This window comes from Opisthocomus hoazin, chromosome 11 (genome assembly GCF_030867145.1).
Source record: "Opisthocomus hoazin isolate bOpiHoa1 chromosome 11, bOpiHoa1.hap1, whole genome shotgun sequence".
Classification (NCBI taxonomy): domain Eukaryota; kingdom Metazoa; phylum Chordata; class Aves; order Opisthocomiformes; family Opisthocomidae; genus Opisthocomus; species Opisthocomus hoazin.
The window spans coordinates 6,179,568-6,204,216 of NC_134424.1; the positions used below are offsets into that span (position 1 = coordinate 6,179,568).

The following is a 24,649-nucleotide window of genomic DNA, read 5'->3' on the forward strand; positions in this document are numbered from 1 at the left end:
ACACAATGGCATTCGTACAGGCTTCTCAGCAGGCGGATCTAATTAGGCAGAGATTTCTTTTACGGTGTTTGTTTCTTACCAAGTAGAAGCCATTGATTTAGGACATAAGATACTAAGCTCGCATAATTATTTGAAATAAATACAGAGCTGTTATGAGACTGCTCTGAAATGTGGCTCCTTCCAGATGTGCAGAAAGTTGTTTGAGCATCACCTGTCCCAAACACGTGCATTTTGGGACAGTTTGGTGCTGAGATATCTCTGATTCTTGTTCATGCCAACACTAGAGAGAACAGAGCAAGAATGGTTCTTCTAATGCATTAGAAAAAAATGCAATTTGAGGAGGTTTTTAGAGGACTAGCTTAATATGTAAGAGGTGAAGGATGCCTCCAGGTGAGCTCTGCCAGTTTATGCTGGTACAGGTGGGAGCCGTCCGCTGCCTCCTCTCGAAGCTGTTGCAGGTGAGGCCGTTTGGCTCTCCTACCATCTCCTCAAATGCCTCCCCTCCATGGCCAGGCACAGCCATTTCAAACAAAAAGATTTCAGTTGAAGGTAGCGTGCCAGACAGCAAACTGCAGCAGAGGGGCTGAAACGCAGCCCTTCTTCCAGCGTTGCCGCCAGGGCGGTAATTTCCTTCATCGGGGTGGGGTGCATTCCTGTGGGCAGAAATCTTTTATGTTTCCATGGTTTGAAATGCCAGATTTGTCTGGAGATTGCCGTTCCCAGCTAGTTCCTGGGATGCAGGTTGTTGAACCTCCTTGCAGGCACCACACGTACCACGAGGTGCTCTGGAAGTGCTTCCCGAGGGAAGGACTGCTGCGAACGCTCCAGTGTGGTTTGCGCTTCCACGCTGACCTTGCCTGGAAAATCAAAGATCTGGGTAATTTAGCTCTTGGTCAGAATTTACCATCAACCTTGGAAACATCCCAGGTGCAACCCTCTTGTGGGCTGTGCCTGGGGCTGCTGCTGCAGCTCAGCAGAAGTGCTTGGTCACGCAGCCCCCTCAGCCAGCTCCTCTCCAGGTTTTTCACCCTCTTGCAGGAGAAGAAAAAAAAAAAAAGATATTTTTTCAAAATCTTTTTTAAACAAAATGCTCAGGAATATTAAGCAAAGGGCCCCTGAGAAGCTCTCTTGCACGTTTCTCCAGGCAGGGGCTCTGCCAGCCCCTGCCTGCCATCCTGATGGGGCCGTTTTTCCGAGCCGGCGAGCTCCTGCTGCCAGGCCCAGACAAACTTGCATTTTATTCAAAACTGGATGCGAGATCAGCCAGGTAAAAAACCAGCTGCTTCTTTTATTAAGGTGTCTCACTGTTTATGCAGTCTGTGTCTGATTTGTGCCTCGTCAGGCTACAACTACAGCTCTTCGTGTATGGGAAAGAGGGTTAGGAGGGCGATACCTTGTTTGTTCTGTTTGCGCAGTATCTCGATGAGGATCGCAGTGGAGATGCGGGAAGCTCGAACTCCGGGGCTTGCATGGGGTGGTGGGAGTCTGGCTGGTGCACAGAGGTGCCTGATTCACGAGGTGTGAGCGGGGAGCTTTGCACCTCTGCCTTCTCCAAAAAGACCCAGAAAACAAACCTTGGCCAGGTCAAATTCTGCTTGGAGAGTCGGACAGGCAGCCCCCGCTATGCGCAGTGGAAGCTTTCCAGAGCCTCTGAGGATCTGGCAGTCGGAATGGATGGGAAGGCTATTAAGAAAACATTCATTAGCTCAGGTGGACCTAATCATCCGGTTAAAGGAAACATACATTGCAAAACTTCCACAAAAACATTTTAATTATTCCTTAATTGTTCTTCCAGCCCTCAAAAACCAGTTTCAGATTTCCAGATTTTTTTTTTATAACTCTTTTGTCTTTTAAATATGCATGTGATTTAGGTAAGATTGAAATTAGGAACGATTTAGAAACATGTCTGTACGGAGCTGGGGAGTAGGGAAGGGAGCAGGAAGACTCTAGTGCAGGGACAGGTCCCCGAGTATTGACTTGTGACCACAATTTAGAAGAATTTTATTTGAAGGAGTTTGGTTTATTTGAAGGAGTTTGGTTTACTCTGGTTTATCCTTTATTGCTTTTTTTTTTTGCCCTTGTTTGTATTGAGGCCTTTTTTTTTTTCCTCCTACCTTCATGAATCCAGACATGTTAGGCAGAAACTGATTAATACATTCATTCACGATTATTTGTAAGCGCACCTATATAAATATTATTAATCCTTCTGAAGCTACTCCTCTAGTCCCTGGCCTTTTTGAAGGACCCGGCTGCCGGAGAGTTTGTCCGAGGAGCTGGTGGCCAGGAGCTGGTGGTGTCCTGAGGCGAGGGGGCTGAAGGCCAGGGTCCTCCTCAGCCGGGCAGAGCCGGGCTGTCCCCTGCGGGCGGGACCCCAAGCGCCGCTTCCCGCCTCTTCTGTCCCGTCCCCGGGCAGGGCGGCGAAGCGCTTCGTGCCGGCTCCGTCACCCCCGCAGCCCCCCCCGGGACCGCTGACCCCTTCCCCGCAGCCCTCGGGAATGCCGAGCGCGTCCGGAGGGGAAAACCCCCAGGAAGTGAGGAAGCGGGGGGACGGGGAGTCACCGCCCGCCGCCGGTCAGAGGCAGCGGGGCAGGGCGCGGGGTTTTTTCCCCTCTCCCCAGAGGTGACGGCCGAAGCACGCCCATCGCTTTACGAGCGTGGGAGCGGGGTGGCCGGGAGGGCGGCGCGATGCTGCTCGCCCAACCTGCTGCCCCTCGGGCGTCAGCCAGGGCCGGCCGCGCTGCCCGCCATGGCGGCCCCCCCCCCCCCCCCAGCCTTCCCCCTCACCACCCGTGCTCCCGCCTCAGCCCCCGGCCGGTCCGCGGGGCGCCCCGCAGCGCTGCAGCCCCCTCGGCCCAAACCCTCCGCTCCGGTTTCCCCCTTCTCCCAGGGAAGGGGCGGGTCGGGAGGGAGAGGCGGTGATGTCAGGCGGGCGGGAGGCGAGGCGGGGCGGCACCGGCGGGAGCCCTCAGGGACGGGACGGGACGGGACGGCGGCCGCTGCCTGTTCCGCTCGGCTCATGTCGGCCGCGACGCTCCCCGGAGGGGCCGGGGGGCCGGTGCTGCGGGGAGGTGAGTGCGGGGCCGGGCCCGGCGGGGAGGCGGCCGTGCTGCGGGGTGCTGGCGGGGAGCCCCTCGTTGCTGGAGCACCCGCGGGTGCTGTTGCTCAATGTCCTGACGCGCTGCCTGAGCTGCCGCCTTGTCAGCTTCCTTATTAATTGATTTATTTGAAACTTAATTTTAAATGTTTATTTATTTATTCGTTTTAAATAAAATGCTGAGTTGTAAAGAGGGCACTTCTGAAAGTAGCCTGGCTGGACAGGGTTCCTGGAACACCAAGATAAACTTGAGCAGCAGAGTAAAACCTCCACGATCTTTTAGCAAGTGACTTACTCTAATAAGTAAATGACAATTCCTCTTGCCGCATTTTTCACATAGCGGGATCCAATAGAACAAATTGCAGTACTAGAAAGGGAAGTTTTAACTCAACAGAGGGAAGGGCTACGAGGATGGTGAGGGGACTGGAGCATCTCTCCTACGAGGAGAGGCTGAGGGAGCTGGGCTTGATCAGCCTGGAGAAGAGAAGGCTGAGAGGGCACCTTATAAATGCCTATAAATATCTTCAGGGTGGGTGTCAGGAGGACGGGGCCAGACTCTGTTCAGTGGTGCTCAGCGACAGGACAAGGGGCAATGGGCACAAACTGAAGCAGAGGAAGTTCCAGCTGAACGTGAGGAAGAACTTCTTCCCTCTGAGGGTGACGGAGCCCTGGCCCAGGCTGCCCAGGGAGGTTGTGGAGTCTCCTTCTCTGGAGATATTCAAGACCCCCCTGGACGCGGTGCTGTGCAGCCTGCTCTGGGTGACCCTGCTTCGGCAGGGGGTTGGACTGGGTGACCCACAGAGGTCCCTTCCAACCCCAAACATTCTGTGATTCTGTGAAAGGTCACTGGAAGAGGCAGAGTTTTCCCCAAAAACCCGTGCGCTGGGTTGCGTTGCGTTTCCAACCCGCGTTACATGGCCTCGTAAGTAGCTCTTCACGAAACTGGGAGTTCTTCCCTCGTGGAAGTGCAGTGTGTGGGGTTTCGGCAGAGGCCGGTGGGAACGTCGCCTGCGCCGGGGACTGTGGGTGTGGTGGCTCTGGGAAAACTCCCGTGGGGATGGAGGAAGGCACTGCCACGGCTCTGTCGCCTGGCTGGGTCTCCACTGTCGAGAGCTGATCTCCCCTGCTTGATGCCACCCTGGGTGGAAGCACCTCCAGGACCTGCTGTGGGCTCTGGCCAGCTGCAAGGCACAGCTCTGCACCCCGTTGTCTTCAGGCGGTGTCCTTGGGGACGCCCATATGGGTCTCCGTGCCCTGGTGCTGCCGGGGAGGGGGCAGAAACCCACACCCGGGGGGCTGGGAGCAGCGCAGCCGAAGCTGGGCTGGGGAGGTGGCTGCTGAATGCCACCCTGATGGGTCATCCCAGAGGGTGGCTAATGCTGGTGAGAAGGCAGAGCGGAGTCGTGTGAAATTCTGATCCCACGGGTGCAGCTGCCAAGCCCTGGCTAACTTTGATCTCTTCTCCCAGCTGGCACTTTGCAGGAAATCTGTGGTTTCCTTACAGAACCACGCGTTGTGGGGTGGCTGCCTCCTGTAGCGGCTCTTTCTGAGTACGTGTTGTACCCCTGCTTCAGAATGTCCTGCTGAATCTCTCACCTGGTGTCATTAGAAGAGAAAGGTCTTGCTTTTCCCTGAGCTGCTGCCATTCCCTGGGGATGTTCTGACTGAGGGAAGAGACCGTAGGTGTCTATGCAATTACTTCATGTAGAGATTTTTGCATTTGATCAGAGAGAAGAGGACTTTAGCTGCACTCCCAAGATCTATGTGAACTTCTAGCAGTGAAATGAAATGAGCTATTGAGGGAAACAGATGTTGTCACAGGCAAAATCCTCACTCTGCAGTTCATTGTCTGTAGAGTGTGAAATTACTTGACGAGCATCCTTTATATTTATGTGCTTATTTTAATTGATGCTGTGAATGTTGTTATCGCTGAGTCCATGCTGTAGCTGAAGATACACAGGAGTTGTAATTTGCTGAAATGATATAACCTCGGGGGGAGAGGACTGGTGATTCTCGTAGTGACAGTGTTCTGCTGCTCTCTCCCAATTCTCCTAGCTATTTCAATGGAAGCAGCTGGAAAATCTCTATTTCCGTGAAAAGAAATTTGCTGTGGAAGTGCACGATCCCCGCAGGTAAGGCTGGAGGAGGCAGCTGTAGCAGCGGGGTGAATCTTTAGCCAGGCTGGGGATTTGTCATCCCGCGTTAGCGGGTGGGGATGGGGATGGGAGATGCCTCCAAGTTGGACACAGACCTGAGTTTACTGTGGGCTTTGCAATGCTGAACCTGATCCCACGCTGGGCAGGACAGACCAGGGCTGGATCCGGCCTGCGGATGACGGGTGAGTAGTGCTGTGATGTTGTGGGAGGAAGGTCTCAGCCCCAGAGAGCGACCTGGAGCAGCTGTTGATGTGTTACAGCTCTGGGTGTCCTTCTGTCAAATTGCCTGTAGTGTCTGCTGAGGGAGTTCTTGTAGCAGAGGGGTGACTGTTTCTCATGGCCAAATTTGCTCTCTTTACCAAACCCTTCCCTGAGAGGCTGCAGTAATGTGCCTGTGCAGCAGGAGACCTGGAATGCAGCCAGCAGGACCTGGACACGACTTTCTTGCTCACCTTCTGCCCTCCCCTGCGTTGGCAGCCATGCTCCTTCCTCTGAGCTCGAGCCTTCAGGGCTGTGCCTTTCGGCTGGGCCAGGAGGAGCAGCGAGATGCTCTGCTGATTCACCCCCCCCCAGATCCACCGTCCTACCTGATCACTGCCTTCAGGATCCCATGGCAGCCTGCTCACCCTTTCTAGGTTTACAGCGTACCCAGCCATTGGTGTCAGCAGCGCAGTCGCGTTGCTGAACTAAAGGCACAGCAGTTGCTGGTGCTCTGTGTTGCAAAGCTCAACCGTGAGGGGCCTTAACTTTGTAAAACGAAGGGAAGGAGGGAGGAAAGGCGGCAGCAACGGGTTGTGGGGAGAAAGAAATCCAAGTTTTCACGTCTAAAGTAAAGGCTACACGTTGCCTGATTAAGAGAGAGGCATCTGAGACTTTAAACCTCAAAGACCTGTCTTGAGATTGCATTTCTTTCACTTCCTCAGAATTTCAGTGTCGAGAAGGACCTTTGGTCAGAGTGGACTGGTAGTGCAAACCTGGTATGCAAACACTTCCCTGATCAAATCCATCTGGGTGATGGCAATCAGTCAGCACCAGTTTTACTTGGACAGAAAGCAAAGCAAAGTAAGTTGTAAGGCATTTTACTGTGGGCATAAGTTTCAGCACCTTTCCTGTATATCCTTCGGTGCGTGTTTTTCCGCAGATGAACTACTCTCCAAAGAAAAGCTACAAATTGTTCTTGTCAGCTTTTTGAGAAGTCTTATTAGCGACAGTATTGTTATTCGATCCGTTTTAGCCTGCCTGCAATTAATGGCTATGGAATTGTAATCACAAAGGAGGGATTTCCCACGTCTCAGTGTTTAATCTGCTTTTTCTTTTTTCTCCTTTTCGTATTCATTTTTAACATGGTGCAAAGAGGCTTTGAGCTGGGAGATGGTTCATGCTTTGAGGACAGAGGGGGAGAGGAATGCCAGTGCAACCCTCTGCACTGTAAACTCCACCATGATGCTGTTGCTTTAGTCCTTAATTTTGTGGGAGATGAGGTGTGAAATGTCATCTTCTGTGACCCTGTTTTCTGAAGTTAATTAGAGGTAACTTGAGGAGGCTGGATTATTTTATTTTTTTTAAACTCCTTCAGGCGAAAATTCCTTCGGCCAGAAGTTTGGACGATATCGCTATGGATCTGACGGAGATGGGAACACCAAAAGTTTCAAAGCTAGTGACTTTGGAGGCAAAGAACCAGCTTATTATGGCCAGCAATGGCAGTTTGATCTCATCAGGTAATACTTTGTGTAAATGCAAGGTAGTGAAGTATAGTGGGGGTTGTGTATGTTCAAAGGGAAAACAAGGCTAGCTGACCATAAATATAGCAATGTATGTGAAGACACGTATTGGCTACGTATCTGAAACAATAACATCAATGATGTAATCTGCTGTTTCCCACCACCACATAGTTAAATAAGGAAATAAAAATATGCTAGATGAATAAGCACACATATACTGTTGGTCCATGGATAATTTGATACCAGTCTCTTCAAAGTCCAAGGGAAATTTGATCCAGACTAACTTTAAGCACCTGTAGTAGGAGTTGAATTGTCTGGAGCTTCCTCAAAAATGAGCAGAGAAGATAAATTCTTCCAAACAAAGCTCTGCTCTGGAATGGACTTTAGATTGTTCCTTTGACTGTGGAGAATGGAGAAAGTGGGGAGGTAAAAGCCTGGCTGCCCACACATAGGTGCCTTGAGGTGAAGCCAAAGTGAGAAGCTCGATTGCAAAGTCAAAGCTAAAGTATCAAATGTATCGTAGATATCCCTAACGCATTAATTCATGTTCTGGGTGGTGGGTTTTCAGGATGTGTACTTGGGGTTTACCATGCAAGTATATACATTGGGGGTTTGAAAAAGTCCAGATTTCTTAGAAGCTTGCTTGCTGGGTGACATGCACGAGAGCTGGACGCTGCACTTTGAATAACGTGTTGTGTCACTGGGCTGGACTGCTTTGGGGAGATCTCCACCTACCTGAACAGAAAAAAAAGCTTTTACCTGCAAATCCTCTGATACAGAGCGTGTATTTTTCAGGCTCTCAGGATTCAGAGGTCAGTGAAGAACAAAAGAAGGAGAAAATTATGGAACTGAAGAAGAAAGAGAAACTCCTTCAGGAAAAACTGCTTCAGAAAGTTGAGGAGCTGAAGAAAATCTGCCTGCGAGAGGCGGTGAGAACTGCGCCTTATGCTGGGGTCGGGGCGGGTGAGAGCCCTTCTTCCCGGCTGGGCCTTCACACGGGGCCCTCTCTTTTCCCCAGGAGCTGACGGGCAAGATGCCCAAGGAGTATCCTCTGGGCGCTGGAGAGGAACCTCCCCAGGTCCGGAGACGTGTCGGCACGGCGTTCAAGCTGGATGACAACCTGCTGCCGAGCGAAGAGGTGAGTGCTGCAGTTTGTTTCCACAGCAGAGGTGGGGTGGCCAAAGCCACTTGTAAATAATCCAGCTCTCCCCTGATTGTTTAAGAGGAGGCAGCTGGGACAGCCACTTGCATAGACTGGGAAATTTAGACAGGTACCACCCTTATATCAACCATGCTGCCTTTGAAATGATCAGGAAGTTGGCTGTTTCAAAAGGCCTTAAAATCCCCTGACCCGAACCCCTGATTTGGCCGTGCTGCTTGAATTCTAATGGACGTTTTGCTGCTGATGAGAGAAGAGCAGGTGCGTGACGCCACTAGGCAACCCATGGCTAAGAGCTTTCCTCGAGCATGGGTTTGTGTCGCGTTGAGATTGTGTTTGAACCCAGAACATGGCAGGGGCATGCACTGTCCCTGCTGCAAAATCATTGGTCGGTGAGCATAGTTGTGTGACAGGTGACAGAAGGAGGAGACTTATCTCTGGCTTAATGCAAGGTCCACCTAAATAAAAGCTCTACATTGCTCAAGAAGCTGCTGTGAGCTTTGCTGGCAGAGACTGACTCAGGAGAAATGGTAATTCAGATATTTGCAGTGTCCGGACGCTTACCATTCCCCCTCGTGATTTGTGAGATTTGTTAACAAGCTGTATTATCCAAGCAGCAAGTAGGTGTTGGACACTTTGCATCTGTGTTTCACCAAAACCACGCTGCCTTCGCTCATGGGGCTGGTGTAATCCGTGTCTGCAGCAAACCGAGCTTACGTTGACTGCTTAAATGCTATTGAAACAAAATCCTGCTGACCAGATTTAATAATGTGTTGCTTAGCACTTCTGCAGTGCCTTTCATCTGAGCTTCTCGGAGTTGTTTACAAACAATTAATTAAAGCCTTCAACTCCCAGTTACGTAGGTATGGTGATACGAATTTCCATTTTAATTTTCTCCAAAGTAGAGAGAGGTTTTTGAACAAAATTTTTCAGGCTTGGACTCAGAGCAGGAGGTTTAGCAGTCTGAATGTGTATTTAGGTGTTATGTCACCCAGACTTGAGAACTTTGGACCTTTCTCAAGAGAGCTCATAATCTTACACTAGTCACAGAAATAAGACTGAGTGATATGGTGAGATTGTCTTGTGTATAAACTTTGATATTTCTGTGTTTTGTGCTCAAGATTTCATTTCATTACCGCAAAAATAGATCTTCTAGTCAATAACCTTCACTGATAATTTCTACCCAGAGTACAAGCATTAACTCATCCCATGAATTTGCAGGATCCTGCTTTGCAGGACTTGGAGAGCAATTTTATCATACAGCAAAAGCTGGTGGAAGCTGGAAGGAAACTTGCCAGTGAGCCAGACCTCTGCAAAAATGTGAAGAAGAAAAGAAAGCAAGAGTATGCTGATGCTGTAAAAAAGCTTCAAGAGATAGAAAATTCCATAAATGAATATAGAATCAAGTGTGGCAAAAAACCAACCCAGAAATCAACTCTTACTCTACCAGGTGAGCAAGAGAATTCCCCTTGTTCTGATGAAAAGAGGAGGAAAAAAAAATAATTTGGCTCACCTTCAAGTTTTGTTTGCATCTTGTCTGTGTGGTTTTTATCTTCTCCGAGGCAGTTGAATAGGAAAAAAAAGAGGTGCAATTGCTGCATCTGATACGCTAAGTGCACTGCTTATAGGCTGAAGGCAGAATAAGCTGCAGTTCTAGGAACAAGCGCAGACACGTTGCAGCACCGGGTACAGACCCAAGGCGCTCTGCATAGGAGGGCTGGCAGGAGCATCTCAGAAGCTGGTGTGGTGTCTGAATTCAAAGTGTCTTGAGTGCAACTGAGTGTCTAAGCTCCTGCCTGCAAGATCTCTCTCCCTTCCTGTCCGCAGTGCTTCAGTTTTAGGAAAAGCAGAGCGTGTGAGTTTTGCTACAGGATCGAGGAAATAAAGATCAAAGGCTTTGTTTCTTGATTAAAGATTACTGATTTCCTGGAAGTCACAAGCAAAGTTCAGGAGTTTATGAATGCAAATAGTGGCGATCAGATTTTTGGCTAAATCTGTTTGCCAGTGCCGAGCACAGTGAAAGCAGGTACCCTTGGTCCCTGCAGTCTGAAAGTGTGATTTTGCTAAGGGAATTGTGATTTTTGCTGCTTCATAGCATAAAGCATGGAAACTTGCTAGTATGTAAGCCAGTCGAAGGAGTTTGGGAGTAGTAAAAGCTCATAGGTGTTGCAGGTTCTTCTAGTTTCTGTAGTGATTAATGGTTTTAGGACATGTTTTACTTCTCCCCTCCTTGGAAAATACATATGGATAATCATTAACGTTTAATTGATTTTTTTTCTTTTTCCCCCCTTTGTCCCAGAAAATGCTGTTTTGTGAGGATAGTGAGGTTTTTCCTGGGAATTGCAAGGTGGGAAAGAAAATGCAAGATTTTTCTGCTGTTTATGTTGATGCACTCTTATTGACCCTTGAGATGAGACCTCTTGCCAACGTGTATTTTCCCTGGAGGAGATCCTTCTGCTGTGCACTGCCAGGTTTCTATTGGGGAAACCTTCACCATGTCCCGTTCCTGTTGAGAGCTCGGTTTGGATTCTTACCCAGCACAAACCATGGCAGCACTGGGCAATCCATCATCGCAAAGTGCTTATTCTGAAAGGTTGATGATCGCGGTTTAATGTGGCTCAGCTAGTTCCCAGTTGACAGAGATGAGGAAACCATCTGTTTTTCCGGTCTCTTGCTCACCAATCTGGATACTAATTGTGGGAGGTCCTGTATTACCTGGGACATGTGATGTGTAGTAACGACCAGGAAGCTGCTGAAGGCCTCTGAGCAGCGAGAGCCCCATGGGGCAGCATCTGTGCACAGTCACTGCTGTCGGTGGCAGGCAGTGTTTTGTCCTGTTGCGCAAACAAGCAGCTTAGGAGTTGGTTCTTATGCATTTCGCCCATCATTTTGCAACATTTGGTCCATGATGTCCTTGTTTGCTGTCTGAGAAGGTGAACACAGCCAGAAGGGATGGGGCTCCGTGTCTCAGAGGGTCTCCCTTTCTGCAGGTGGGGACTGCAAGGCAGCAAATACTTAGCCTGCAATGAGCTAGCTGCATTCCCTTCCAGTTCCTGACTTTTGCACTGCAGTGTGTATTTGTTTACCTGAAACAGAACTGTCATCTGGTGCAATAATTGATTTTGTGTGTAACCTTTTCGCCATCGCTGACTGTACTCTCAGGCTTAAGGTACAGGGTTTCAGAAGTCCGAGCAGGGATGAGTCACTTGGGGCTGTGATTTTGGGGAATGATTTGTTGGAAATGAGGTGTTAAATAGTAACATTGATTTATTGAATCAAATTGTAGCTATTTTCGTCCCAGCCCGCAAGGGGTGGGAGGTGAAGGCAGTACTGGCTGTCTCCTGCTCCCCATGTTCCACTCTCCCGTTCCTTTTCTTCCGTTGTAGCCCAGCGTTTCTTCTGCAGTTGCATGGAATTGCACAAGTTTAGGCTTTAAATGCGGAGCTCCCCTATATGTCAGCACTGCAGACCCCACATGACTCCAGCAGCAAGGATTTAGACTGGCTTTTTTTTTTTTTTTTCTTCTTTCCCCTAGGTAGGTTTTTTTACCTTCTTGTGCTGGGCCCAGTTCCATATTACACCACCATGTGGTCAAGTTCATGTGAGTAAGTTTCCTTGAAGCTTGCTCCCAGTGTCGGGTTGCAAGCAGAGCTGCAGCCCATCCTCGGTGGTCTGGCAAGTGCCCTCAGGGCAGGGCCCAGCCCTGATGTTCTGCTGTTCTTGAAAAGCTGCTCTGTTTACCAAATTCTTGTAACCAGACCTTTCCTCACAGCAAAACGTGACAGCAAGGGAGCAACCTACATTGCATCTGCTCATGATGAGTGATGGAGGAAGCAGCTGTCATGCACAAAGTGGCTGCCACCGTCTTCTTTCGTTGCTTCGTTTGCCTCGTGCATGGCAGTTCATGTAGGCTTTTTACCCCACCAGTGCTGTGTATTGCCAGAAACGGCCTAGGAACAGATTTTTCGTGGGTTAGTTGTCTCTTGTGCTGCTTTTTATCACCAGCCTAATTTCTCTGGTACTGCTGGTCTGTTCTAAACCTTAGCAAGGACAGGCTGTTTCTGAGCGAGTGGTAGTGTGCCGCATCAAAGCGAGAGGACAGGCAAGTGCAGTAAAGCACATTGAATAACAAAACGTAAAAGAAAGAGAAAAAATTTGCAATGTTCATACAACAGTTACTGCTGTCTGTGGTGTTGAAATTTGCAATAACTTGATTGACGTCAGTGGAATTATTCTGGATTGATACTAATTTAAATGAAACAGAATTTGTATGCTGATGACACATTCAAAAGTGAATGCCAAATTTCAGAAGGCATTTTGTACCTACCTGGTGGGATGTCAGGTGTACCTACAGGAGATGAGATGCTAGCAGCCCAGATCTACATGTCTCTGTAGCCTGCTGACTCCTGTTGAAGCACCAGAACACCCTGTGAGATCTATTGGAAGTCAGATGGAAAACACCTTTGTGAATCTTGGCCTGAGTCCCGCTCCAGTTGAAAAAAATCTCCTTGGATAATTACATAGGTAGCTTTCTGAACTGCAGTGAACGCAAGTAGGTCACGATACACTCCAAAGCAGGTCTGTCTTCAGGCTGTTGAGGGCTAAAGCGCACAGACTAGAGTGTTACAAGTAGCAGCTGGCTCTGAAGCTGTAGAAAATAAACTGCTTGTGATATTTGGAAATTAATGTTCGGTCTCCTGTTCTTAAAGTGCTTTTTTTCATTCACAGATGATATAATTCCATCTGAGAGCAGCTCCCTGTCCGATACAACAACCTATGATGATGGTATGTTGCTTATCCTTTGTTTCCTATGAAGTGTCCAGAGATACTCCTTTGACTTAATGTCTGTTAGACTACTGTTTTGGTGGCTTTCAATAACAAATTACTTTCTGGCAGAGATAAAAAGAGCTTAGTCGGGAACGTCTTGCCTTACAACAGGTTAGTTATTGAAAGTTTCTCCTCTGTGAACTGATCTGAGTTGTCTGTAGAGAAGGTGATTGGTTTTAACACGACCAACCTGCGAGCTGAAGGCTTTGAGTGTCAAACAAATACTTCATCCCTAGGACCTGGCCAGAGGCGGATGAGTGGCTGGAGGAGTTACGAGCTGGGAGGATTTGCCCAGCCCTTCTGTCCTCATTGCTGCTATAAAACTTACAAGAAAGTGGAATAGGCACAGATATTAATGATCTGTTTACGTTTATCTGTTACCTAGTGAGCTTGCATCTTGCATGGGTATGGTGTTTGCTCAGCTTACTCATTCTGCGCACACACCCACAGACACACATTCACGCCCTGTTCCACAAGGTGGAAAGGACCTGGCTTGCCTCTCCCTTAAAATGGATAATCATCATTTGGGGACAAGCATTATGGAAATTATTACTCACTTTTCAGTTACAGCCTGGTTCTGATCTTACTTTGTCCCTGTTTTAGACTTGTACGACCCATCTGGTGCTTTAAAATGGAGTCATGACTGATTCCTGCTTGTACAAGTAGAAGCAGAGCCAGGGATTTGGCTTGTGAACGTGTTCTCTGTGATGCTGGTCCTGCATTTATATGTATTAGTTGGGAGTTTCCTGTTGGCTCCGATGGGACCTGGGTTGTGCCCTAAGCAAAGTGAGAACAAGGATCAAACCAGCGTTTTCCCAATTGCCTTCAGCCAAATTTGCCTGTCAGTCGTCTTTGCTCGTTCCATCCCTTTTGAAGTCGGTCCCTTTTAGGTTGTATTTCAAAACTAATTCTTAAAATGTCATTTTCAAGTAAAGCGCTGGAAGGCGCGGGAGAGGAACTGGGCTTTGCAGAGGCTGAGCTCGCCTGCTCGGCTCTGGGAAGGATCGCGCTGCAAACAGGTGTTTTCCCAAGGAAGTTCCACTTTGTGATCTGGCAGAGCCCCAAGCTGTGTGTAATCTTCGCAGGAGTTGGTGCTGCTGGGATCTGTACGAGCCCCCCCCCGTGTCCTGTCTGCGTGGAGGAGAGCCGGTGCAGGCAGGAGAGCCGTTCTAGATTCACAGCTTCTGTCCTTGTCTCTGTAGTGCAAAGTGTTTCTGCTTAGGGGCCGCGGATTTCCATATAGGGCAAAAATATCAAGGATTTTGCTAACAAAATACATATTCCTTTCCAACAGTCAGTGAATCGCTTCCTGTGCCAGCACAGAGACCCAGCTCTGCTCAGCTTTCTCCAAGGCTTCCTCCACCAAAGTCCCTCGGGGTGGAGAGAATTCATCTCAGAAAGTCATCCATAAATGAGCAGCTCTTGGAAACCAGGCACTCCAGGTAGGGCACGTCTCGCTGCAGCCGTGCTCTCGGCCTCGCTGGCGTGAGCTCCATCTTGCCCCTGCCAAGACTCTTGTTACTGCAGGCACTCCAGCAGAGCCTGCTGCCTCTGCGCTTCTCTGCGATTACAGGATTTGGTGATGGGAGTTAAATTTCCTGTTTAGTAACAAGAAGTGTGGATAAGGGTGTATAAGCAGTTGTCACGGTCTCTGAAATTGTAGGGTAGTGGTGTCTTTGTGAAGAGGTTCAAGACGGGTGAGAAATTTAATAGCGAGGGTTGTATTTAAGGAATGGCTCGTGCCCACAGATACTGTCACCCTTTGTCTCCATTTCTGTGGTTTGTTTTCAGTATTAATTAAACAACTTGTAGTATTCCTGATGACCGTGCTTAATGGCTTCGGATAACACCAAACCATACCCATCCCTCCCGATGGTATCGGTATTTCGGCCAGTACGTTGTCAAAGTGTGCAGAATTCACAGAAGTCCTGATGGGCAGTTCTCCCTGTAAGAGCAGAGTTTCTGGGAGGCCACCATCATTAGTGCCAGCTGCAGTGACTGGCTGAGGCTTCTGTACGTATCCGTGGGATGTGGGCCTGTGTCTCGCGTGAGCAGGCAGTTGAAAGCAAGCTGAAATATTTTTGAAGTTTTGGGCAATGTCCTGTCATTGCATTTTTTTGGCTGTCCCTCAACCTAAGCAGAACAGTCCTCCACATAAAGTTCCAAAGTTGAATTACAGCCATATGTAACCTTTTAGCTGTGATGTGTTTTGTTTTAAAACCCGATTCCTTTGCTTCTCTGTTACCTGTTCTGTCTCTTTGGCTTCAGACTTCTGTCCTTTGGCAGCAGCTTTTCCTACCAGTCCTCCTGTGAGGACCTCCCTTGCTGTGTTACTCCCTTCAGCCACAAGAAGGGGTTGAATTTTTCTACCTGTTTAACAAAGCTGGTCTTTATACAGGAGGCATGTCCCGTTACACCCTTACCTGCTTTTTCTGTCCTTCATTTTGTTTCTTTGAGACCTAAGGTGCACGTATTCTGTGTGCTGCGACTTGCATGGCGTTTAACCTAACGGGGGTTGTCCCCTTCCTTGCAGGGACCCGCTTTCGACTCACAGCAGTCCCTACCGAACCCTGGACCGGCCGCCCCAGCCCCATGGAGGGAGAAGCATGCCTACAACCCCCGTGCTCACACGCAATGCCTACAGCAGCAGCCACTTACAGTAAGGGGGCTTTGTATTAAGTGCAACAACGTGTGTCTTGGGCAGCAGAAGAATAAAAGCAAATGGTGTTAAGAGGGCGAAGGGTCCTTTGCCGTGCAGTTTTCCCTACAGCAGGCTCAGGCTCTTGAAATGTTTTTTCTGGCTATTGGAGGCACAAGGTTAATATCAGCCACCATCTTCTGGCGCAGTCAGCTTTGTGACATGCTAGTGAGAGCGTTCATGTGAGCACAAACCCTGTCTGGGCCAACAGCAGCACACACAAATGGCAATCTGCAAAATTAGGAGTGAGGTGGAAGCTGGCACACAAGTATTGCCTGTCTGATCATGAAAGACTGTAGGAGAAGGGTCATTTCCAGATAGGCACCTATAGGGAGTTTTAACAAGTAGTGCTTGTTCAAAAGATTTCTGTAAAATCTTTGTAAGATAGAATTTATTTTACATTTCCTTTGTAGCCTCGTTTTCTGGCAGAGTGAGGCTTATGAAATTGCGTTGTCCATCAGCTAGTGGTCTCCCCACAAAAACTTGTTCACAAGCTGACAGATGTCTGCTGAGGATTATGTTCCTGTGAGCCTCCAGTGGCCGGGTAGAGGAGAGAGATCCCCGTTAGTGCCCTCGCTATGGGAAGGGAGCTGCAACATGAGGTCACCTGTATTATTAGACAGCCGAGAATCCGTGCTGGGGAAGGAGAGATGCTATAAATCTTACAACGTTAGTGAGAGCTCGTGGTTTATTTGGCTGGGGTAATGCAGCCTGGAGAGACAGGGCCACAGGAAACCCACCTTCCTATGTCTGCTTCTAGCTCACTCACTTGTGTAGACTGTGCCTACTTAAAAACCGTGAGAGTCCTCCTGTAAATCATTACAAAATGTGAGTTTGTGAGCTTTGCTGCGTGTATCCCTGTCACAGATTAACCTTGCTCACCGTGACAGATTTTTATGTGAGAGATCTCCTGCTGTTGCAGCAAATCTAAAATTTAGCCAAGCTGAATTTCTTGCAATGCAGGTATTCTACGTGGAAGGAAAAGACTGGGTTTGTGTTGTGCTTTGGCTGGGGAGGCAGCGTGCCTGGCTCACCCACGCGTGCTCTATCCAACCCTCTGTGCCTGCTTGCGTGTGACTGCCTTTAACCAGTTGGCATCTGTGTCGTTTCAGGCCAGATGCTTCCCCACACCATTGCCGGCAGCGCAGCGGAAGCCTGGAGTCCCAAACCCACCTGCTGTCCGAGTCTCCTGCGGAAAAGGCAGCCTTCACCCTCTCCAAGTGCCAGCGCAGCAGCAGCACAGAGATCCTCGATGACGGATCATCCTACACTAGCCAGTCAAGTGCAGAATATTACTGCGTGACACCTACTCCCAATCCATATTATACCACTCAGACGCTCGACAACAGGACCAGGGGTCGAAGACGGTCAAAGAAACAAAACATTTCTGCTGCCAGTTCAGGCAGCATGCCAAATCTTGCCCAGAAGGATGTGCGCAATGGTGTCTACCACAAAAGTCAGGAGCAGCCTTCCTCTAGTTACTATATTTCTGGATATTCCCCGTACACTGACTCTGACGTTCATTACAATGGAGGATATGTTTATGAGAGTGATACGGAGGGACAGTACAGCGTCAACCCTTCCTACCGCTCGTCGGCACATTACGGATATGACCGTTGCAGGGAATTCAGGTCTTACCATGAGGACGAAGTGGACAGAGTACCGCACAACCCGTATGCAACCCTAAGGCTTCCAAGGAAGCAAGTTGCTAAAACGGAGCATATAACCAAAAACATTCACAAGGCCTTAGTAGCAGAGCATCTCCGTGGCTGGTACCAGCGTGCCTCCAGTCAAAAGGACCAGGGTCATGGCCTGCAGGCGGGCTTTGAGTCAGACAGAGGATCTCAGAGGAGTTTGGGCTTTGCTGGTCTGCAGGTGCCATGCTCTCCTAGCAGTCGGGTGTCGTCTTTCTCTTCGGGTAATGTCTGATTTCTTCTATGCTGTGTGGGTTTTCTTTTTTTTTTTTTTAAGTCCCTGCTGTGTGTCAAATTCTGCCCCTCCGCTGCCTCGATGGAGCCAGCAGAGTAGAAGCAAGGCTAGAGCTCTGTCCTGAAAGGTAGATGAGGAACTGAATGGGATCTTCTTGCTCCATGCTGGAGGAGAAAGACTTGCGTGTTGCCTTCTCCTGTGGGTGTAACTGCCTTTCACTCTTTGTAAGTCCAAAGAAGCACAAAGAGCCGTATGGGTTTCAGACAGGCGTGTTTACCAACTAGAAGCAATGTGCAAACCTTCGTGCCGTGTAAATGCAGTTGCCGTGATGGCTTCCAAAATACAGCACAGTGTGCATCACTGAATGGGTCAGAAAGTCTTTTTAAAGAGATTCCCTAGCTCCAGAATACCACCGGCACGGTGCATTCCTCCCTGCAGAGCTTGTAAATCACATTTTGCATTTGCAGGGTCTGCTTGTGTGTCCCACAGAAACCCATGGACATCACTGACGAGAATTGTCTCATTAGTCTGAGCAATTTAGCTGGAGAGAGACCTATTTACTGTAATTTTTTTTTTTTTTTAATTCCAGCATCTTCTGCAAACACTGCTGGGAACTGGCGAAACCCGCTTGCCCTGGGACTTTCAGACTATGACACGTTGTCTCATTCCTCCTATTCCAGCTGTTACGGGAATGTTTATGGCAACCTTCCTTTGCAGAGCAGGTGAGTGAAGTGCATCAAGGTTTGCTGCTCTTCCTCCTGCATTTCACAGGCGGTTACAACTTCTGAGAAAATCAGATTGGTCTCAGAGGGCCAGGATGAAGAGTAATGATAAAATTGACTTTGTGAGAGTAAGTGGTCGGTGTGGAATAGATCAGCTGTACCATGACTGATATTCAAGGATGGGGGAAGCAGGCACGGCAAAGGACGGACTCGTTTGCTGCGCAGCCTTTTCCTCTGGCTGGTGCTGGTCTGGTGGTATTTCTGACGCTGTAGTGCCTGTGCTGATCGACTTCTTGGAAAAACAAGGGAAGGAGACAGCTCTCTCCAACCTCACGTCTGAGTGCTGGCGTTCAAAGGCGATGCCGCGTGTGCCAAGGCTCTCCTGAGGGCTGTGGGGAGCCCAGGGCCCGCTCTGTCCTCGCAGAGATTCCTGCAGCGCTCTCGCTGCTTCTGCTTCCCCCCGCTGTCGTACGCCGGCTGTCACCAGTGAGAGCAGAGACCTCCTGTCCAGGGAACGGCTCTGCCCCGACAAATGCTACCACGTTTAAGTGCGCTTACGCTAAGTGTAGCCACCGTAGTAAGGACCTTACGCTTGTGCCTCCTGCTCTGTGGGCTGCAGCTTGTGCTTGCTGCCGGGCTGACTTGCAAGAAATTACTGAATTTTTAGTTTGTTTTAAAATAAATGTAGGAAAAGATAAAAAAGCTCTCTCTAGATCCTCATTTCTAAGCTAAACACCATGGGCTTTTTTATTGCAGTGATTTGAAAGATCTACAGTAACAGTGTTTAAAAATACAGGTTCTGCTAAATTCTTAACTTCCCATAATCAGGCTTTGGAAACTCTGCTTTTTTTGGCGGCTTTGTCTATGTAAGGTTTATTAGCTATTAATTTTCCATATTGTGAATCATTTGTCTGATCGTTCATTTATTTTCTATTTTAACATGATTGTGGCAAACGAGCAATCTATCTGCTCCACAGTCTTGATGGTTTTTGAGCAGCTGCGATCCTGTTGCACACCGTTTGGCTAATCACAGCACGAAAACTGGGTTTGTGTTTGGATCCCAGTTACACTGGGGCAAGCTCGCAATAACTGGCGTTACTCAGGGGGTCACGTGAGTGTGTGCAGCGCTTGGGGGTCTGGGGAAGACCCCCGGCTCTGGCTGAGCCCTGATACCGTGTCTCTCTTGCAGGGCATACGCGGAGACGAGCCAGCTGGGTGGCGATGATGAGAGCTGCTTAGAAGAAGACCTGCACAGCAGCGAGCAGAGGTTATTCTGGCATGAGGATTCAAAGCCCGGGACGCTCGTGTAGATCGCCTGCAGCCCCGCGTTCGTACCCTTGGGTGCCTTGCACGAAATGCTGTGACCCCGAGGCGGATCTCGGGCGGAACTTCCAAACCGAACAAGAAAAGGAAGCAGGCTGTTTTGCTGGGAAAGATTAAATTTCAGCGTTAAGAGGGACTGTAGCAAAAAGACGAAGTCTTACCACGAATGGCGTTTCTTTCTGAATCCCGATAGCCTACACGAGCAAGGGCAAGCCGCAGTTTAATCTGTAACGAGATGGAGCACTTGGTTGAAGTATTTATATTTAGCAAGCACTTTTTTGGAAGATTGGAAGGCGTTGAAGGCAAACCTCAGAGGAAAAAAAAAAATGTGAAAAGGAGACTCTTATGGAAAAACCAGAAATTCTAGGAGCACAATTCTGAAGTGTGGAAGAAGTGGTGAGAATTTATTCTGCCATGGCTTACGATGACCTGGAAGGACTTTTGTAAGCTTATGAAGGAGAGATGCTGTGAGTGTGTGTGAGGCGAAGGGTGACTTAATCAGTATTGGAACATTACTTGAAGGAAGGCTGGATTATTTTTTTTTTATGATGGAGGTTTGAATGAGTTTATCTGTTTTTTTGGGGTGTTGTTAAGAGTGTTTGTTGGCACCACAAGCAAGTTCTGGAAAGAAAAGAACTTGCTGACACATTACGTTGTGTAAAACTATAGGCGGTTGTGGATTTTGGAAACAGAAGCAGTAGACTTTGAACTCTTTTCCATGACAAAGCGTGATTAATAACCTCCCATTTAATGACCTTTCCATGGTACAACTTCACTGTGCGGGGCAGTAGGCAAATTTTCACAGTGGCTGCGTGGTGATGCCCGTCTGTCGGGTGACGATTGCGTTTTGCTCTGCCACAGTGAATCGAGGCTCCGCGGTGGGGAGCTCCGGTGATCGCACGGCGAACAATTTGATTGTCACGGCCAGTATTTTAAGGTGGATGCAAACACAAACGGCCAAGTGGGTGCCTTAAAATGAGGGGCATTAGGGTTGTACTGCGAGTCATCTGCACTGCCGGGTGCGTCGCAGAGTCGCGAAGTGACAGAGCAGCGTTTTCACAAAAGCATTTGTGCGGGGGGGAAAAAGTGCGACTGCAGTCTTGATCTAAGAGGGATAAACCTACCTCACGTCATCCGTCTGTGGGAACAAATTGGCATGGGTTATCTTGCGTGATTTCCGACAGCTCGTCTGCATACGGTAAAATCTCTCTCGTTTCTCAACTGTACTGTGCTTCAGGATTCCATAAATGGTGCTCTTTTTTTTTTTCTTTTATACAAAGGATTAGTTACTCCTTGTTCATATTGTGAATAGAAAAGTTTCTGATAAACTTTTTTGACCTTTTTTACCAATATTCCAGAGCATGTAATATATACAGAAGGACACACTTGTTAAGCTGGTACTTAGTCGTTTGTATTATTAGAGTCGCGATTTGGAATTAAACGAACAAAAACAAAATAAAAAATAACTTATTTCCTTGTTCTTGCATATTTGTATAGCCTTCTAGAAATGCGAAAGCTCTTTCTGCTTATTCTTTTACTACTTCTGAATTTTTTAGACCTATTATTTTGTATAGGTCAATAAACTAAAAAGTGTGCTACCAAAACCACTTCAGCATTCCTCCTGTTTCTCCTTGAGTGCTTGGAAAAGCGCAGTCTGTGTTGTTTCAGGGCTTTAAAGTAAGAGAGTGTAAATTGCCGCGGTCTGGTTTCTTTTGGCCCGGGGTGTTTGGTCGGGTGCTGAGGGTCCGTGGCCTTGAGTACTGTGCACATCCCGCAGCCCGGGGCTGGGGAGTCGGCAGCGGCCACGCCATTGCTGGGGGAAGCGGTTCAGACCCTCCTGAAACACGGCTGTGAGTCTGAATTCCTGACGGTGCGAGGGGAGCGGGGAGTGGTGCTGGCTGCCTTGGTGGGGGCCTCTCCAGCACAGCTGCCCCATGGGAGCGGAGCTGGGCTGGGGCAGCACCCCGGGGGGAGACCCATTCCCTGCTCCCCCCAGACCCGCTGCCCAGCCACAGCTCGGCAGCGATGTGCAGACAGAGGTGGCCTTGTGTTTCTGGAAATGCTTCTTGCTTGTCTAACCTTGCATTTAAAAATTGCTGCAGCCTGTCCTTGTTTGGAGCGTGGCTCCGGGGCTTCGTGTCGCTCATCTGCTGGGTCCTCTTTGGAGTTCGTGCCCTCTGAGACGCCCTGGAAGAGCCCCTTAGCTTCTACAAGCTCAACTGCGTTTGCACCCCGGTCACCGAGCAGCTGAGGTTTTTCCATCTCATCCCACTGCCTTCAGAGTTATTTGTCCCTGCCTACTTTTTGTGGCATCTGTAAGCTTAACCACTACTGAATTTTATCCTTATTTTTGGTTGCTGGTGAAAATAGATGTTAACAAGAACTTGCACATGTGCTCACAAAAAATACCCCCACGTCGTCATATTTTTCCGTTGCTCCAAGTAGTTTTTAAGGCCTGTCTGTTCGCAAGCTGCTCGTCCATCGACTCGTGCTTGCTGCTGTTACGAAATGGGGCTCTGGGCAGGAGGCCGGGGGGACAAAGTCCAGTACCTCACCCAGAACTAACGGTGTCGGTGCCGGCTGGCGGCTGGGTATCGGCACTGTCAAAGCTTTCCATTTAAAAAGGGGAAGGAGGTGGGTAGAAAGGTCTGGGCCCCATGTAAAGCAGTGTTTGCATTCCTTTATTTTAATGTTGTAGCCGTTGAGTTCTGTGTTGGCTTTTCCGTCAGCGTGCGGGATTTAGCTCTGTCGAACACATCCGTGCTGGCACGGCGCTGGCACTCGGCCTGGCCCTCCCGGCTTGCTCGGGCAGGACCGGGACGATTTTGGATGATGTTGTTGGGCAGATGGGAGTTTGAGGTGGGTTCGGGTTGAGGATGGTTTGCTTTATCTGGGGATGTTGGGTGTGAAACCGGTAGGGCCAGAGTTCGGAGCCTGACTGCGGCAAGCGGGAGCTGGGCTGCGGAGAGCGGGAAGTGCAGAGCGGTAGCGTGGCTGGGGCAGCATTTGTAACCCCGCTTGTCGTCCTCCGCGTGCCTGGCCCTGCAAGAGCCGTGCTCTTAGAAGCTCTTACTGTGGAGGGTGGAAGTACCGAGTGAAGGAGGAGGCCCTGAAGAGGAGAGAAGAAGATCCAACTTCTCTTTCCCAGGTAGCCAAGGGCTGGGGTCAGCCTTGGGTGGCCCCGGGGAAGGAGCGGGAAGGCGCCGGGTCCCCGCAGGACCTCCTGCCCATCCTCACCGAGGGAGCTGGCGATGCTGCACAGCCTGTGCCAACACCTGATCCTCGCCAGTTGCTCCCTGGCACCCTCAACTTTCCCTGTCGCAGACCTCCAGCTCACTGCGTTGTGCCACGCTGCCGGAGCGACGTTTTGATGCGTGTCAGGAGGTCACGAAGACAGATCTGTAATGGTGATCCTGTTCGCAGCTGAAATACAAACCACGGGTGCTTTGTTTGAATTCCGACCTCACCTGGGTTTTCTGCTGTTGCAGCAGAGCCCTTCCTCAGCAGGGTTAGTGGGGACATCTAGTGACAGCAGGGCTTCCCTGCCTCTCCTGCTCCTCCGAAACCCTCCCCGTCGCTCCCCGTTTGCAGAAATACTGAGAAATTGGTATTTAGTATGATCCATAACAAAGCCAAGGGGCGAGCAGCGTGAGACGCCAACATGAAGCACCCGCAGACACGCAGGGTTCCATTTTGCCCTGTCACGAACGTCTCTCGTTGGAAGGTGGAAGGTGCTGCTGAGGAGATGAGAGTGGGGAGGGGAAATAAAACCCCACATCAAACCGTGTGTAATGGAGCATTTCTGAGTGCTTTCAGTTGATGGATGAAGAAAAACCAATCCTTGCCAAGAATCCTTAAAAAGGCATTAGGGCACGGTGCTAAAATAAGCCATGCCTGATGTTTTTAATCCTTGCCTGCTTTTTTCTCTGCTGTTTTGAACAGAAACACTTGGAGACATGGGAGGACAAACCCCCGTGGGAGCTGCTGCCGGTGTCCGACATTCCTGCAGCGCAGAGACCGAGGCTCAGACCGGGAGCCCCCTCCCCGCACACAGGCAAACCTTCAAAGGTCACAAATCTTCAAAATTCACCTGAATATACTTACGTGAAACTTCTTGGCCACGGTGACTGAATACGTGCTGTGACCCTGGCGGGTTTCTGCTGGCTTTTTGGTTGGGTTTTGGACGTGTCCAGCCGGGGCGCGAGCAGCGTTGCGACAGCGCGGGGCAAGGCTGCCAGCTCCTGGGCTTCGGGGCTGAATGCAGGAGAGACGCTTCTGCGGGAGGCTTCCGAGCCTGGGGAGAAACTCCCTCTCGCTGCGCTTGCCTGGCGCTTTCGGGGCACGTTCGCACCTTTCCTAGGGAGATTTCGGCTTTCTACAGCGTTCTTCGCTCTCCTGGGTGCTTTTATATCATATTTGGCAAATTTTGAAGGTAGAAAGCTGAGAGCTTCAGCTATCGCAGAGCCTCACACAAAGATTGAAATCTATCAAGTTAAAGCAAGTAGGAGCAAACTTTTAATTGTGTTTCTTTTATTTAATGATTATTAAGTCCAATTATCTGTTTGCCACAGACTTTTTTTTCCCCTAGGGGTCTTGTGCTGGGGAAAATCTCTACATCCTTAGGAATGTTTTATCTTGTTGGTAACAGAAACTTCCTGGAGTGGTTTTCAGATTGCTTCTGTCGCTTTTTGCAGCTGTTTGAGATACATACGGTGGGGGAGGACAAAAGGAATCTGCTCTTGTAAATGTGCGGAGACACAAACGGTTCTGTGTGGTTTTTCTCACTGCGCTGCGCGGGGCGTCGTGTCCCTCCCTGCTGCATCCCCTGCTCTTGCCCTTGTTCTGCTCGTGCTGAAGGCACCAGGCTGCTGGCACCCACGGCACGGAGAGCCCCGCGTCGGTCCTCGGGTCGGTCGGGGACAACCCAGCTTCCCAGGCATGCGAAGCGAGGAACGTGGTGTTGGTGCAGAGCAGGGGAAGGGGACCTACAGCTCGAATCAGAGCGCAGCCCACGTTTTCC

General features: G+C 49.4%; 1 protein-coding gene across 2 annotated transcripts in view; it reads left to right on the top strand.

The window, feature by feature from the left end:
* Positions 1-21,219, top strand: part of FRMD4B (FERM domain containing 4B) — a 135,849-nt gene extending 114,630 nt beyond the window's left edge. For both annotated transcript variants that reach the window (XM_075432478.1, XM_075432477.1), the window contains exons 12-23: positions 5,150-5,226; positions 6,174-6,312; positions 6,827-6,968; positions 7,767-7,900; positions 7,990-8,109; positions 9,352-9,580; positions 12,859-12,915; positions 14,252-14,399; positions 15,491-15,616; positions 16,768-17,573; positions 18,174-18,306; positions 19,496-21,219. In XM_075432478.1, coding sequence (XP_075288593.1) covers positions 5,150-5,226; positions 6,174-6,312; positions 6,827-6,968; positions 7,767-7,900; positions 7,990-8,109; positions 9,352-9,580; positions 12,859-12,915; positions 14,252-14,399; positions 15,491-15,616; positions 16,768-17,573; positions 18,174-18,306; positions 19,496-19,616 — 2,232 coding nt within the window. In that variant the 3' untranslated portion in view covers positions 19,617-21,219. The remainder of the gene's footprint in view (positions 1-5,149; positions 5,227-6,173; positions 6,313-6,826; positions 6,969-7,766; positions 7,901-7,989; positions 8,110-9,351; positions 9,581-12,858; positions 12,916-14,251; positions 14,400-15,490; positions 15,617-16,767; positions 17,574-18,173; positions 18,307-19,495) is intronic.
* The last annotated feature ends 3,430 nt before the right edge of the window (positions 21,220-24,649 follow it).